Consider the following 16,061-nt stretch of genomic DNA (forward strand, 5'->3'; position numbering starts at 1 on the left):
CAGTTGTTTTTATGATACCTTCTATTAACCTAAGTAATATATCTTTCAGTCCTTTTGGTACCCACCATCATGAGAAAGAGACCACTAGTAAAGCACACTTTGAGAGAGAAAAAGCGAGAGATGCCTATCACCCAGTGCATGCATGGGTCCCAGACGTTTAGAGACGCTGGAAAAAAATCAGCTTTTCACTCAGTTTATGCCAAGACCAGGATTAGGACCAAATGCCAAATGGAAGGCAGTAGTTGCAAGGATACAGCCTGATGGATCCTGCGGCTGGAGGCATAGAGATGAAGGTGAAGTAGTAGACTAGAATATAGCTTTTCATGTATTATTTTAAAAAAGTAATTTCTACTCGGGATATGAAATAAGAGATACAGTGAACTCCCTGGAACTGTAGTATCAATATCTGATTTAGTAAAAACACCAATATTGCCTAGCACAAAATCATTGCTTAGGGTAAATCTATTCTACCTATATTTCTCCTATGGATATTTTGCTGGAAATTTCGAAGAAATCATTTGCAGAACGTATCAGCTGTGGGAGTTCACTATTATGCTTCTGTCAACTTCATTCAATATAATTTACATTTTTTTCAAATGGCCTCACAGGATTCCTTGCGATTTTTCGCACGTACAATTTCACAGCAGGGAAAAGGGGGAAAGACAGTGAGGCAGAGAGGAAAAAAAAAGCAAGATTCCCTACCCTCCCTTCCCCCTCTCCTTCTCTCTCTCTCTCTTTAAACCAAAAAAAAAAAAAAAAAAAAAAAAAAGCCAGGGGAGACAGAACAGATGCTTAAAAATAGATTTCTAAAAATCACTGTAAACCAGAGTTAGAAATGTAATTAACACCTATTTATAAAGAATAATTAAAGTTGGGCCGGCCACAAAGAACAGCAAAGATAATCGAGGTCCTGTCCCCCCCCCCCCCCTCCTTTTTTTACACTGTTTGCAGTGTGTTCTCATGATAGCCACCTGCTCCCTACTCGGCTTTTCCTCTGTTCGTTTCCCCGGCAACCTTTCATTGGGTTTTCCTCCCAGCTATCGCTTTCAGTTGGGCTGCTCGGTCTAATCTTATTTGTTTTACACCCATCAAAACAAGCAGCCAGACAAAGGCAATCCGCTAAGAATGGGAAAAAGACCACAGCTTTGTTATAACATCTATGCAGAGCGAAAAGTCCTCCCTAGGCTTTTCTAGCAAAAAATAAGTGAGATTGATATGAATTTACAGCCTTCCCCCATACCAGCTTTGAAATCCCGTGAAAGCTATTGCTAGTGAAATTCAAAGTCAAAGTGGGCACCCGTGGCATCTGATTGTGCCATTTTGTGCCATATCTTCAGGGTCAACATCAGGCGACAGGAGCGGGACTCAAGGAGTTTCCCTGCTTCTTCTTTTTTTTTTTTTTTTCAGAAAAAGATGATACTAAAAATAGATCTACTACTTTGGCAGAAAGGTTTTCCACTTCCCCTTCCACATCTAAAAGTCCTGTTCCACAATTGCATCTGCTGGTACTGCACCTCCTCTCCTCCACCCCTCATTCCCAGCCTTCCCCATCACTCCGAGCAGGAGACGGAGAAAGAAATGTGCCTTTAACTTTAACAGTCGTGCAATTCCATTGAAAGCTCACAGAGGCAGTGGACACGCCAGCCAACAGTGATGGTGACACTGTGATTGTCAAAAAAGACACCAGCCTTCCTTGGCTAAAATGTGAGTTTGATGGAAGAGACAGTGTGTGTTCCTTGTGTGCATGCAGTGCCATCACACTTGGAGATGGATTCTGGTTTTCAGAAAAGAGAAATACTAACAAACACACACATACACAAACGATCTGCACAGTGATTTACAATGCACAGTCCACCATCCTTATGCACACACATACAGACACACACACACGGCTGGAATCTCCAAGCTGCCTTCCTCTTTTCACTTACCATCTTCAAGCCATTCCACTCCATCTGGGATCAGAAGAAGATGGACCCTCACACAGTGTGTCAAAAGCGGAAAGGAACGTTATGTAAAAGCTGACATTCCTTCTAACAGAGCTGCTGCCCAGAGAAGGAAGCAACAACTCAACACGCCAGGCACCGCTACACATACAAGCCGCCTCCTCTTTTTTATGAGGTCATGACAGGAAACTCTTTGAAATACAAGATGCAGCATTTACTGAAGCCCAAATAAATCACTCTCTTTGCCGTTTTGACTGCGCAGTCCCCCGAAACACAACTGCCCATCTCAACATTCAGGATTCAGGAGCTGCCTCGCAAGGTTTAAATTTCCAGCTCAGAAATGGAGAGATTCCTAAGCCGGCTGCACCCACCTCCAGCCCCACAAAACCCAGGCACATAGACAAACCTCCCTTTCCCTTAAAAAAAGAAAATCCTTCTTTTGCCATTATTGTCTCATGTAATATAACCTCTTTCAGCAAACCAGCAATTATTTCAGCCCACCTCCCCTTCTCCACCCCCACCTTTATGTTGAAGGGAAAATTGACAATGACCTGTTAAAAATGAAAATCTATTTCCCCTCTGCTTCTCAATAAAAGGACCTACCCGCACTCCCTACACAAAAGAGATAGTAAATGTAGGAACCAAACAGCAGCAGAGAACTAAACTCTTGTGCAAGCATAAGACTGGTCAAGGTGGAGATGCTTTTCTTCCCTCCAGCAACACAAACAACAGATTATAAATCTAGTCATACCTACCATAACCATTCTTATTGGCAAATATTGGGTCTCGCAGAGCTTCGACTCTTCTCTTAAAAATTGCAAAGATTTCAGAATATATTTTTAAATGACTACTATTGTTATATATTTTTAAAGATCCACAAACACAGCGTGGATGATTGTAAAGTAAATCAATTATCTGATGGGGGGAGGTGGGGGGAGAGGAAAAAAAAAAAAAAAAAAAGAAAGAAAAGGAGCAGTGAGCTGAAACCCCCGATTCTAGGATGTAGATAAGAACAACTGAACAGAGCCTTGCTGAAATTGGCTCGAAGCTTCCCCTTTTTACATCCATTTATGGGACCATCTGTCAGCCGAAGCCAGGATCTGATTGGCTGGGGAAACGAAGGGAGGCGTTGCAACATCAGGTGCTATTTAAATTAGCTACTGCCAGATTGACGATGTTAATGATTTGGTGACCTCTACAACAACAGAGACCAGATTTCTGAACTGCTTCTTGTGTCTGGTAATTAAGGCCAGGCTGAAGCAACAACAGCCATACTTGTATTTTTACCTTTTCCCTCCTCCCAGTTCAAAAGTACCGTAACAACTGCAGGTCACTGGCGGCTTACAAGCCTTAACAGTGGGAGTGTTCTCCCTTGCCCTTGTCCTGAGGGCTGTACCACCCCACCCCTCAGAGGAGGGCTTTTCCCTCATAGAATGTTTTCAACCACCTTATCTTTTTCGACAGTTGCTTTCTAGCGAAATGCATATTTAATGATCTGCCTCTGGGCTTAAAGATACAACAAAAGCACTTTAATGTGCAAATATATCTACATTTTAACTTCATTATTTCCCAATATTGCTGATTTTTAGTAAGTAATGCTCCTTCTGCAGCTAATATGGCCAGCGTCTTAAAAGAATTGGGCTTGCTCTGTGAACTAGGTTCATACAAGTTTGCTTCAGAAAACTATTTCCTCATAAACAGAAAAAAAAAAAAAGCTGGGGGAGAAGGGGGTCAGCTGCCACCCTCTACCTTTCTGCCTTCTGCCTGAGTTTTTCAAAACAGAATGATGAATGATTTATTTAAATGAATTTATTTCTCAGCTTGGATGGGGGCATGATCTGAATTTTTAAAAATCTACTGGAACACATTCTCTCTTTGCTTTCTGTACTGCTTCACAGAAGGGTAAAATACACTTTTGACAACAGCCTCATTTCATAACCAGTGCAGAGTGCTCATCTTAACTGAACACATGATTTTGTTTCTTTCCTTCCAAGGATGTCTTTTTATTTTGGCCTCTTAAAATAGTGTGTGGTGATGTATACAGTTTGTCTGCTTATTTTATACATTTCATAACCTCTATGCTACCAAGCCTTCAGTAGTATAATTTTTTTGTTGTTGTTCTACTTTGGGTTTTAAAGTGGCTTATCTGAGAAGTTTATGCTTTACGTTTACCCCAAAGGCTGTTTTATCACTATTTATTTAATTCATAATTTAGTCAATTTGTTCCTCAATAAATACACAGAAGTAACAAATATTACTCAAGTCATAGTTTAACACAATTTTTAATCTTTGGCTGTAGTTGACAGCGGGATAGAATAGGGCCATGTGGAAATACAGGCCAGGCCAAAAATCATGCTACACTCTGGGCTTCAAAGTCCAAGAATAAATGGGTCTGTGAAAAATTATTATCAAAGGAAATAACCTTTACATTAAAAATTAAAACTATTCTCTCCAAGCTACTATTTCACGAACACACAGATACAAATACACAAATATACAGATATACACACACATGTTATAAATACAGATACACCATAAAACAATATCTCTTATACATACAATATGAACAATTACACTTGGATATAAATAAATTCAGCTATTAGAAATGAAAGTACATGAAACAGAAAAGTAGAAATGTTAAAACCATAATCCTATAAAGTGGAACAATACTGAATTACATAAACTTTTAAAATAATTTCTTGAACAAATGTATAAAGAGTCCTACGAGTCACAATAGTACTACAGTATCCTTTGAATTGTGTACGAAGGACAAATGCACAGGTTATGCACTCTAAAGAGTTCAGTATATGTACCCAGAGCAGGTACAGGTGCCCTAAATCAACAATAGAAACTCTGAGTGCAATTTCACCAATATCAAGATACTGTGAAAAGTAAACATGAACACAATGCTGACAAACACACAAATAAAAACAGCTTACTGGGAACAAAATATTTACTGTATATTTCTTGGGAGCTTATAAAAGTCAGAATTTCTTAAAATCCTTTTTTCCCATCCATACTAATATCAGCACGCTTAGTGAGCCATAAATTAACATTAGGTGTATCAGAAGATATTCCGGCCACTTTTCCAAAATAGTAAGTGTATATTACAGTATAAATCATTAGCTGGTTTTGCTAGGCTAAAAAATCCATGCACTTTGTACATCGATCACTTCTCCAAAAACCTCCACTCTAAAGTCTTTCAACAGAATCCTCAAACAAACGCACAAATGTCCTCAGAGGCCTTTTCTCTAAAGACAAAGGCAGAATCCTATTGTTGGGAAAAGTCAACCTTATTATTGCATTTCCAATAGTACCATTCATCTTTCAGAGTGAGGGGCTGGCCGCTACATCAGTGGTGTGACATTTGTAAAGCAACAGATTCTCAATATATTATCGCAAGAATCAGGCAGGCGAGTCTCCCAGTCATGCATGATTTTTTTTTTTTTTTTTCCACCACAAGCCACCACCACCACGGGAAGAAACTTGTCTCACTCCAGCAGCAAAGGCAACCTAAAAATGATATCCTAGAGCAGTGGGGCTGCCAGCGCCGCTGTATCCTTCTTACCATAAATGAGCAGTTTCTTGACTCATTAATAACAATTTCCCTTAAAAGAAGTAATCTCCTATCAGTCAGCCCCTCGCCACCATGCTCACATCCCAAAGGTTGCAGATATCTCAGCATCAGTCGCCGGCAGACAGCTTTCCCATACAGAGTCCAGATGGACTGTACCAGAAGCCAATTCAGCGTTAATAACTACCTACTCCGCACAGTGGAGAAGCCTTACGTGGCACAATGGGCTAGGAAACAGCAGCCGGCTGAAACTGCAAATAAAAAAAGACAACCAAATTCTCCAAAAGCACCGAAAGGAAGGAACAGAAATGGAAGCGTGAATTGTATTTCCTTGACTTCAGTGAGAAGGAAAAAAAAAAAAAAAAAGAAGAAAGAAAGAAAAAAAAAAAAAGGAATCCTTCATAAACACACAGGAAAAAATGAAGAGGGGGGAAAAAAACAGATGCTGCCCAGAAAAAAGTGACAAAATATTACCTCATTATTTAACAAAGCAGCATTAAGCGTCCTGCTGATTTCAAACATCTTGCCACAGATTTTGTTTTAAGAGAAACAGATAGAATCCTTTGCAAAGCACTCCGTCTGCAAAGGGTTCTTCAATTTTCTTGCGTGCCACGGAACAGTCAATATATTATTTCCCTAGAGTTCACACATTAAAACCTCTAGTCAGTGAGCTGAATTTTCCCCTTATCTCACACACAGTAGACTCCTGTTACATGTACTGCTCTCTTTGCAAGAGCAGCCTGCCCCAAACATGGCTGGTGTTTAAACTACTCTTTAAAGTAACAGTTCACTGTATAACCACCAGGTGGGTAGAGTGCACAGATTCAAATGAACCATCTTAAAAGATTGTTTTGTGTTTTTTTTCCCTTGGAATAGCTCTTGGTGTAGGATGTAACATGAGAAACGCCAGCATCCTAACAGGCATCTGTCTTGTATCTCTCTCTGTGTCTTGTCAAAATAAACAAATAAAATCCCCTCTCCTGACTTAATAGTGAGGAAACAAAACCCCACCACCCATTCTAATAAGAACTGTGAAGAATGAAATGCAAACAAGCTTTGTTTCATTCAGCAAAGGATGAAGAAGGAAAATCCAATCAACACAGAGCAAGGGGGGAAAACCAAAATCTTCGTGGAGATATTTTGAAAGAAATGTTGACACATGATAAAACCCAATTTGAAAGTGTGCATATGAGCGAAGCACACACAAGATGGAGGCAAGAGTTTAAGGGTGTTAACTTTTCTCAGAGTAATATTTGCTATGATGTTTCATGATAGGAAGTAACCACAAGCTTGAAAGATACTGGAAACAAACAAAAAACTAAGCCTTGAGCATCTCTTTTTAGAACACAATTATACAAATAGTTATTAACAACCACAAGAGCAAACTAATCACATATATCTCCCCAGTGCTGTTCCTTTTCCCTAGGATCCACCTTGAAATGGAACAATTCTGTTGTGCACTATTTTGTCTGTATAGTTAAACTTGGCATCTCCTTTGTACAATTCTATCCCAATTAATCTGCTACTCTGCCAGGAATAAATAGAATGTCTCAAGTTGAAAGCCCCAAGTGATGGAGGAATGATGTTAAAAGGATAAAGAACCACCTGACAAAAATAAATCTCATCACTTATATCATTATATGGCTTGTTTTTTAAGGAGGATTTTATTACTCACAGAGCAAGCAAGCACCGTTCTATGTTCCCTCATATCTAAAAGAGAAACCAACACACACAGATACCTGGGATTTTGTTTTATTGGCTGGACAAAATTAAAGCCCTGAAACTTTCACATCCTCTTGCAAACACGGATGTCAACACTAGTATTTTCCCAGCCCATCCAGATAACATTTAGCCACATACAACAGTAACTGTCTTTTTCATCTTTAAGTCAAGTCTGCATCTCTTAATACCATTTAACCTCCTCGCACATATTAAGTTTCAAATGACAATTTTTAACTGGGGAGTGAGAAGGAGGAGTTGCTCTCATCAAATTCTGGTTGTATGAAATAAGCTAATTTGTACACTCACCATATGCCTTAAACACTAATTTAAAAATGTCACTTTCTTCAAACATTAAAATGTAATCAGCCTAGTAAATAAAATATTCTCGAGTTTTCTTGCCTTGGTGATAATTTAAAGAGTGTTTATCTCAAGGTAACCTCTCTATTTTGATTACCAAGGAAGGCTTTTGATTTAGAAAGGGAAAAAAGGAGATATTGGGGGCTGGGGGAGTGAGAAGAGAAAACCACAACTGTACGTAGCTGCACAAAGGAAAATAAGATGAAGTGGGTTTTTAAGGACCCATAGTCTTGTTACCCTAAGGCAAATCCAGCCAATCAATACCACCCATTGACGGTCTACCATCTGCCATGCTACCCAGCGATGTGGCTAAACAGACCTGTTCCATATGACCGTAGCCGGCTCATTTTCAGTCGATTAGAGCAGTTCCAGAGCATTCACGTGCAATAGTACACAACTCCAAGTCAGACTGAGCCTCTCTCTTCACACCAGTCCCTTCGAGCACAGCTGCAGACCTTTCCCTCCTGTTCTGGGTGTCTGGATTACCTCTTCTTGCCCCTCAATTGAATTAGCAAAATGGGGTGGAAAGGTAGAGTGAACAGACACATATCCACACACACACACACAAACACACACACACACAGATAATTGCCAGCCCTTCTTCGCTGTCATGCAGAATTCAGGAATTCCTTGTGCTCTGGTCTAATATGATTATGGCACATCATTTAAATAGCGTCATCAGTGACTATGACCTGACATTTTCCTGTGGTTCAATTTCTTTTTATCCTCTCTCTCTTCCTTTGAAAAATAAACCTGAGCTGCTGGCATTTCTTCTTTTAGGGAAAATACAATCAGTATGCCCAGACAATGGCATACTATATTTAAGGGCTTTTGATAAAATTTAAAGCCTAATTTTTCTTTGATAAATTGTGGTGTTGGTTTTGTCTAGTTTTTTTTTTTTCTTGTAGAAACAATAAGTCAAATTTTATAAGAAAATGCAAACATACCACAGAGGAAAGAAGAACCTGCCAGAATGACACAGAGTCTATCAGTATGATCAGGAACTCACTGTTGATGTTCTACTAGAGATATTAATATATGACCTGACTGTGTGATGCCTTTCTCTTTCCTAAGTAGTTTTATCTACTATGGATTGTGGAAATAGCTGTAAGAATGCTACTGTGTGAGAAATATGACAAATGGATGTCTAGTTCACTTAAATGGCCAAGAGTTCACCTAGGCAGGGAAACTAACTGAATGGTAGATACACACTTGATCTCCCTGCTTTCTTACCATACTCAGAAGCCTATGCTAGAATAGCAGCTGAAAGCAGAGGCTTTTTTCCAGAAACAATGCATGATTTTTCAAATGTGCCTCTGACCACACTCTTAAATAACCAGGGTGTCTTTCTGGGAAAGAAAATTTAAAAAACAAGAAAATTGCCTTACTTACAAAATTCTAAAAAATGGTAAATACACATTTATCCAAGAAATCTAATTTAGGGGTGTCCCTGACTGGACTTTTCACTGATATATTCTTCATCATCACTTAAGAGAACTCAGAAGGGCCAATGTGCAGACACATGTAGATTTCTGAAGACCCCTGTATTAAGGGATTTGAGGCTTTTCCATTTCAGTTCAGATGAGCTGTACTAAAAATAAAAAACAAAGGAAAAAAAAACCCTAGTATAGATATAAATATTCACAAAAGGATATAGTGTTTAACTAGATTAATACAATATTGAAAATAATTCAATGTAGGACCTTTTAAAACTCTGGACTCATTTATAATTCTGTAACTACAAATGAAAAAATAGGTGTGCTATAAAAGACAAGGTAGGTAATTTGGGGAAGAAGGAGGGAGAGGAGAAGTAGAAGGAAGAGGGAAAGATGAAGGTAAAGGGGAATAGAGGGGAGGGAAGAGAAGAAGAAAGAAAGAAAGAAATAGTAGGACTTAAAAATGTGAATAAACACTGCTGATTTACTAGGAGTCTACTGTATACCAGACACTGTGCTAGGCACTTGATATGCACAATCTCATTCAACATCACAGTAGTGACAATTTTTATAGCTAAGAATTCTAGAAAGGTGTTTTCCTCATTTAAAAAAGTAAGAGCTTCCCTCTACAATCACAGAAAAAGATACATAGTATACACATACTGAATGAATGAGGAAGATGGGCACAGACTAAAAAAGAAAGGAAAGGGAAGATGGAAGGCATGTTTGACTTTTTTCTCAATTAAAAATGTTCAAAAGGTTTTTTTTGCAATGTGCTTCTAACTAGGCATGCTCACAAATGTATCTCATTTAATCCTTCATTATGACCAGGCTGTAAATTTGGAGTGAGAGACAAATAAAGAATTAAAGCTACAAAGCACAAAATCTAAGCAGGCACAATTGAGTTCCCAGCCCTGTCCCCAAATTCCTCTTCCAAAATTGGCAAAACCTCTTATATAGAGTATCTGCTCAGCAAACACTGAATCAGCTTCTTTGTTCTCAGCCCCTTACAGTACAGAGCTTGGCTCCAGACGGCACTCCAGTCATAGGGAATGAATGAAGATCAATAGTCACACTCATCACCTCAAATACTATCCCACAGCCTATTACTTTTGATTCGTTAGGGGTTGATGAACATCTTCTTGATGCTTCCCAGGTGGTTCAGTGTTAAAGAATCTGCCTGTTGATGCTGGAGACATCGGTTTGACCCCTTGGTCGGGAAGATCCCTGGAGTAGGAAATGGCAACCCACTTCCATATTCTTGCCTGGAAAATCCCATGGACAGAGGAGCCTGGCAGGCTGCAGTCCATGGTGTTGCAAAGAGTCAGACTCAGCTGATTGACTGAGCACACACGCATGCACAAAAACCTTCTCAGGAGGAAATAATATGCTAGGCTCCTTAAATTTTAATAGCCTCATCTGTAAAAATGGGTAAAATAATACTTCTATTAAAGTTTGTTTCCAGAATTAAGTAGATACAGGCTTGGTGGAGGCAGCACTCTAAATGGTAGTTATTATTATTAACATGGAGAATACAGAAAAACTGTATGAATTAGTACCTAGCTACAAGATAAGGCAATCTTGTTGAAGAAAATACAATTCAAAGTCTCCCAAAATAATTAGAGAATAAAAAGACAATAATAACTAAGAAAGGCTGAATTGTCTGTTCCAATTCTAATGAAAAATTTCTGCTGCAGATAAACATTTACTTGGTCCTGTGGGTGAAGTTCAGTGCTAAATTCTTAGCATAAAGAATACAAAGAAATACAAGTCACAATGTACACCAAGGAGCTTACAGTCTGGCTGGGAAAGGAGCTTCATTTTATGCATAAATCCTAATAGTATAAGGAAGAATGTAAAGAAAATAGTATCAAAATGAAATACTGAAGGGCAGTCAATGGTGAGGATATCATCTGGAGTGATGGGGGGAGGCTTCATGAGAGAAGCTGAAACTGAAGGTAGGCTTAAAGAATGACAGGGTTTGTTCTGAAGAGTGGAGAGTATTTCATATAGGTATGAAGGTTGAAAAGGAAGACAGGAAGGAGATATTGGCAGTCAGCTCATTCTAGTTAGACCCCTTTTGAGATCTCCTCTGAATCCATACTTTGGCCACCTGATGTGAAGAGCTGACTCATTTGAAAAGACCCTGATGCTGGGAAAGATTGAGGGCAGGAGGAGAAGGGGATGACAGACGATGAGATGGTTGGATGGCATTACCGACTCAATGGACATGAGTTTGGGTAAACTCCGGGAGTTGGTGATGGACAGGGAGGCCTGGCATGCTGTGGTTCATGGGGTCACAAAGAGTTGGACATGACTGAGCGACTGAATTGAACTGAATCCATTCCATTTTTTAAAAGTTGTAAATAGAGGAAAATTATGATATGATGACTGTGGGAAAGACAACCTCTTATTCAGTAAGAACTTCTATGGAAAAAAAAAAAAAAAATCCAAAACACGAATTAACACTTCTTAAGCATCTAGAAAGTGAAGAGGAACTGAAAAGCCTCTTGATGAAAGTGAAAGAGGAGAGTGAAAAAGTTGGCTTAAAGCTCAACATTCAGAAAATGAAGATCATGGCATCTGGTCCCATCACTTCATGGCAAATAGATAGGGAAACAGTGGAAACAGTGTCAGACTATTTTTTTGGGCTCCAGAATCACTGCAGATGGTGACTGCAGCCATGAAATTAAAAGACACTTACTCCTTGGAAGGAAAGTTATGACCAACCTAGACAGCATATTGAAAAGCAGAGACATTACTTTTCCAACAAAGGTCTGTCTAGTCAAGGCTATGGTTTTTCCAGTGGTCATGTATGGATGTGAGAGTTGGACTGTGAAGAAAGCTGAGAGCTGAAGAATTGATTCTTTTGAAGTGTGGTGTTGGAGAAGACTCTTGAGAGTCCCTTGGACTGCAAGGAGATCCAACCAGTCCATTCTAAAGATCAGCCCTGGGATTTCTTTGGAAGGAATGATGCTAAAGCTGAAACTCCAGTACTTTGGCCACCTCATGCGAAGAGTTGACTCATTGGAAAAGACTCTGATCCTGGGAGGGATTGGGGGCAGGAGGAGAAGGGGACGACAGAGGATGAGTTGGGTGGATGGCATCACCGACTCAATAGATGTGAGTTTGAGTGAACTCCAGGAGTTGGTGATGGACAGGGAGGCCTGGCGTGCTGTGATTCATGGGGTCGCAAAGAGTCAGACACAACTGAGCAACTGAACTGAACTGAACTGTGTGTCAAACATTGCGTTAGGCACTTTGCTTATAAATCCCATTTAATCTCACAACTCTGAGATTAAAAATAAGAAAATGAAAGATTAGAGAATTTAAGTGATTTGCACAAGATCACACAACTAGAAAGATGCAAATTTAGGTTTTAAGCTTAAATATGTTTAACCTCAGTCCACACTTCTTTTGCTATAAATTCTACCTTATATAGAAAAGTGTACATTGAAAAAATTTAAATCTTATTCACTGTTAGTCTATAATCAGAAACTAACATTAAGAATAATACTGTTGATATGCGCTGACATCTAAAACAATAACAATAATTAAAATAAAAAAACCCCAACTACCTAACTTACACCTGTAATTTTAGTATTCTGCCACCAGGCGGTGATAGAATCCTGGTCCTTGAGAATTACAGGGGCATGTTTTTGCCTGCCATTATTTTCTGTCTGTTCTAGACCCTCCTCCATCTCTGAAAGTAAAGGTAAGAGTGCCTGATCTTCAGATAGAATTGTCAACTAAATCCCCAAGAGGTTAAATTTTCCAAATATTTTCAAAATTTTATTTATCAAAAACTCAACTGTGAGCATAATTCTGAACTTCAACAATTTTCAAACAATTCTATTGCAGATTGTATTCGATGAATTCTAGTTCTTTGTTACTCTCCCACTGTACAGTGAGCTTGAAGGGTAGAAATTGTATGTTATTTCCCTTACAACCCCGGTACGTAGAATATCAGTATCTGGAACATAATGGGCACACAATAAAAAAAATAAATAATTAATTCCAAATATTTTAGAAGAACTTTGAACCAAATGCTTAGGGCACAATGATTTGGTGCTTCATTCATTGATACATAATTTTCTTTTTTCAAACCACTCTTACAGCTTGCTGGTTTATTGTAAAAAGCCCTTTGTTGAGGTTGGTCATCAGCAGAAGCATTTCTTTCAGTGGTCAAGAACTTCCTTCTGCCTTAGCCAGGACAGTCTACATTCATTACAAGCTCTGCCCTACTCAGCAGCCTAGTTCTCCTTTTCAACCCTCTTATGCCTAGGAAGGCCACTTCCTTTGTCTATGAAAAGTGAAGAAAAAAATGTGAAAAACAAGAAGCATGCTATATAACTGTCAGAAAGAGGCAACTGTCCACTTGACCCTTTTTAGTTCTTTCCCTCTCTGACTCTGAAGCTGGGGGAACGATTTAACTACTTTTAGGCAGAAGAGTAAAGTTATACATTAGTGCTGAGTAGCTCATTTCCCTTAGCAACACCTTAGCAACAGCAGATTCAAGTTCAAAATACCTCCTTGAAAAGGATCACACCTTTAACGAGGATGAGTATTTTTTTAATATAAGATTTTTGAACAGAAGTTTTAACATTGTAACCCCCAAAGCCTTGTAGGTTACAAATACTGATTTCATGCTAACCTTGCTCTATGATATTATGAAATTATCTAACATTATGCTCTATGTAACCATAATAATGTTGGGCTCCTGTGAAATTTCAGCTCTTGGAGAAGCCCTGGTCCTACTCTAACACTATTCACAAATATATAACTTTTATCAAGTCACCATCAATTATAGGTTATTACAGAAATTATACTTAAGTTCTTTTAAAAGGATTATTGTTACTGACCTCGCTATTCAGTCTGTTTCCTTATTGAGAAGAGTGAATAACTAAAATCACAGTTTTAAACCCTACATCAAGGTTTTACAAACTATGTTACATATAACCTAAGCTTCTGTGGACAGTTTAAAGAAGAATATAAAAAAGAATTCCAATTTTACCCCAAACTGGTACTTACTGTTATTTAATACCATTTAATACCTACCTTGGGCTTCCCTGGTAGGTGGCTCAGACGGTAAAGAATCCGCCTGCAATGTGGGAGACCTGGGTTCGATCCCTGGATTGGGAAGATCCCTGGTGGAGGGCATGGCAACCCACTCCAGTATTCTTACCTGAAGAATCCCCATGGACAGAGGAACCTGGTGGCTGTGGTCCATGGGGTCGCAAAAAGTCAGAGACGGCTGAGTGACTAAGCACAATACCTACCTTGCCTACTTTATTAGCCATAAAATGGATCATGGGATAATCAATTAATCATCACATCTGATTATTTTTACATTGCCAATAAAATGAAAGTGCTTGAAGGTTTTGCTAGCCTTCAAAACCCTAGGAATATAAACTGTGAGTGTCATATATGCTATGTATATTATTAAAACTTCTTTTTCAAGAATTTCGAAATTCTTTTGTCATCTTAAAGATTTCACAATTCAGATACACACTCCTGCTTGAAATTTGTCTTTGCTGTCTATTAGTATATGGGTACTTTGGGGTAAATGCACAAAGGCAGTGACTTCAATGGAATTCTTCACTGTAAAAATTTATTATCAAGTCCACACAATCTATGTTTGTCAATTACAAGATACAAATAAGTAAGAGACAGATTCTTTTGACACATCTTTTCAGTTGGTATCAGTATATAGCCAAATTGTGCCATCCAACTAACAAGAAGTTTTGCATATATCCATGTGTAAGAGTATTACTGAAGAACATGTCTAGAACAATGGCCCTCATGTACAATAGGTTGTTAAATGTGTGTTCTTGAAAGTAAGATCCATTTTAAATCGCAAGGGAACAGAGAAGAGTCAAGCGATCTCAAGGCTAGCTCCATCTATCACTAATAATTCTAGACTTTGGGCAAATCACTTGTTCTCTTTGGACCAGAATGTTTTTGAGTAAAGAAGAAGTGAAAGATGCCAGCTCTAATATGTCAGGGTCTATATGTAAATAGTTTTTAATTAGCAAACAAAATTTTCAGTAAGGCTAACTCAGATTTTTCAACTGATGTTACAGTATAAGAATGCTGGCTAAAGGGAAATCAAGTTTTTGAAGGAGATTTTAAAAACTGCCCCAAATGAAGAGCCAGATTAGTATCATGTTCCTCCAATACCTAGTTTGGCCATTAGAGTTATTTTAACAGACTACAGAACTATAGATGATAGGTTAAAATTAAAAATTTGACTAGCATCTGGATTTAAGTTCAAAGATACTCTTGGTGTCATCATACTTAAAATGAGGACAACAATCTGAGGTTGTGAAGATTAAATGAGATAATGGATGTAAGGCATGTATTACAGGGTTTATGACATACTGTTGAATACTCAAAATGTTAACTATTTTTTATATTAGGTTGAACACATGAAATTGTTTTTCTAGGTCAAAAGTAGTCAAATCCTGTCAAGTTCATATGATTCAATCTATGTTCCATGACTTTTTAACCTGAAAAACCTTCATGATCCTCACTGCCTCTATCAAATACAATTATGCAGTATGATGTTCAAGACTCCTTATAATCTGACCTTCATTTAAGCTTTCTGACTTCTCTGGAAAATTCCCTTCCATATATACCACTCTAAGCTGGCTACTCTAATCTCCTACATCACTTGGCCTTTCTTTCTCATGCTTTTCCCCCCTGCTATTTCATTCCTTTTGGTATGACTTCTCTCCCGAGAAAAAAATCATACCCATCCTTCAAGGCTTCAGCCTCACCAGGCAAAATTAGCTGCTTCATTATCTGAGCTTTCATAGCTGCTTGTTCTTCCTGCCTCCACAGAATTCATGCCAGAGAATTACCACGGTTGTTTACAGGTCTGTCTCCTGGAGATGTTTTCAAGGTACTCCAGGGCAAGGATTGTTCTTATCTGTCTTTGTTTCCCTCCAGCTGAGCACAGTGGCTGTCTCATAGTTGGCACTCTAAATATTTGTTAAAGTAAAATGAATATATTCACATGGCAGGTGA

General features: G+C 38.6%; 1 protein-coding gene across 7 annotated transcripts in view; it reads right to left on the reverse strand.

Annotated features, from left to right (window-relative positions):
- Positions 1-16,061, reverse strand: part of ELAVL4 (ELAV like RNA binding protein 4) — a 161,436-nt gene that overhangs the window by 86,504 nt on the left and 58,871 nt on the right. Inside the window, exon 1 of one of the 7 annotated variants that reach the window (XM_055585947.1) lies at positions 2,699-2,891. The exons of the other annotated variants lie outside the window; for them this stretch is intronic. Within the exon in view, the coding sequence (XP_055441922.1) occupies positions 2,699-2,707 (9 nt within the window). The 5' untranslated portion in view covers positions 2,708-2,891. Of the gene's footprint in view, positions 1-2,698; positions 2,892-16,061 lie in introns of those variants that run through there. 7 annotated transcript variants of the gene reach the window in all.

This window comes from Bubalus kerabau, chromosome 6 (assembly GCF_029407905.1).
Source record: "Bubalus kerabau isolate K-KA32 ecotype Philippines breed swamp buffalo chromosome 6, PCC_UOA_SB_1v2, whole genome shotgun sequence".
Taxonomy (NCBI): domain Eukaryota; kingdom Metazoa; phylum Chordata; class Mammalia; order Artiodactyla; family Bovidae; genus Bubalus; species Bubalus kerabau.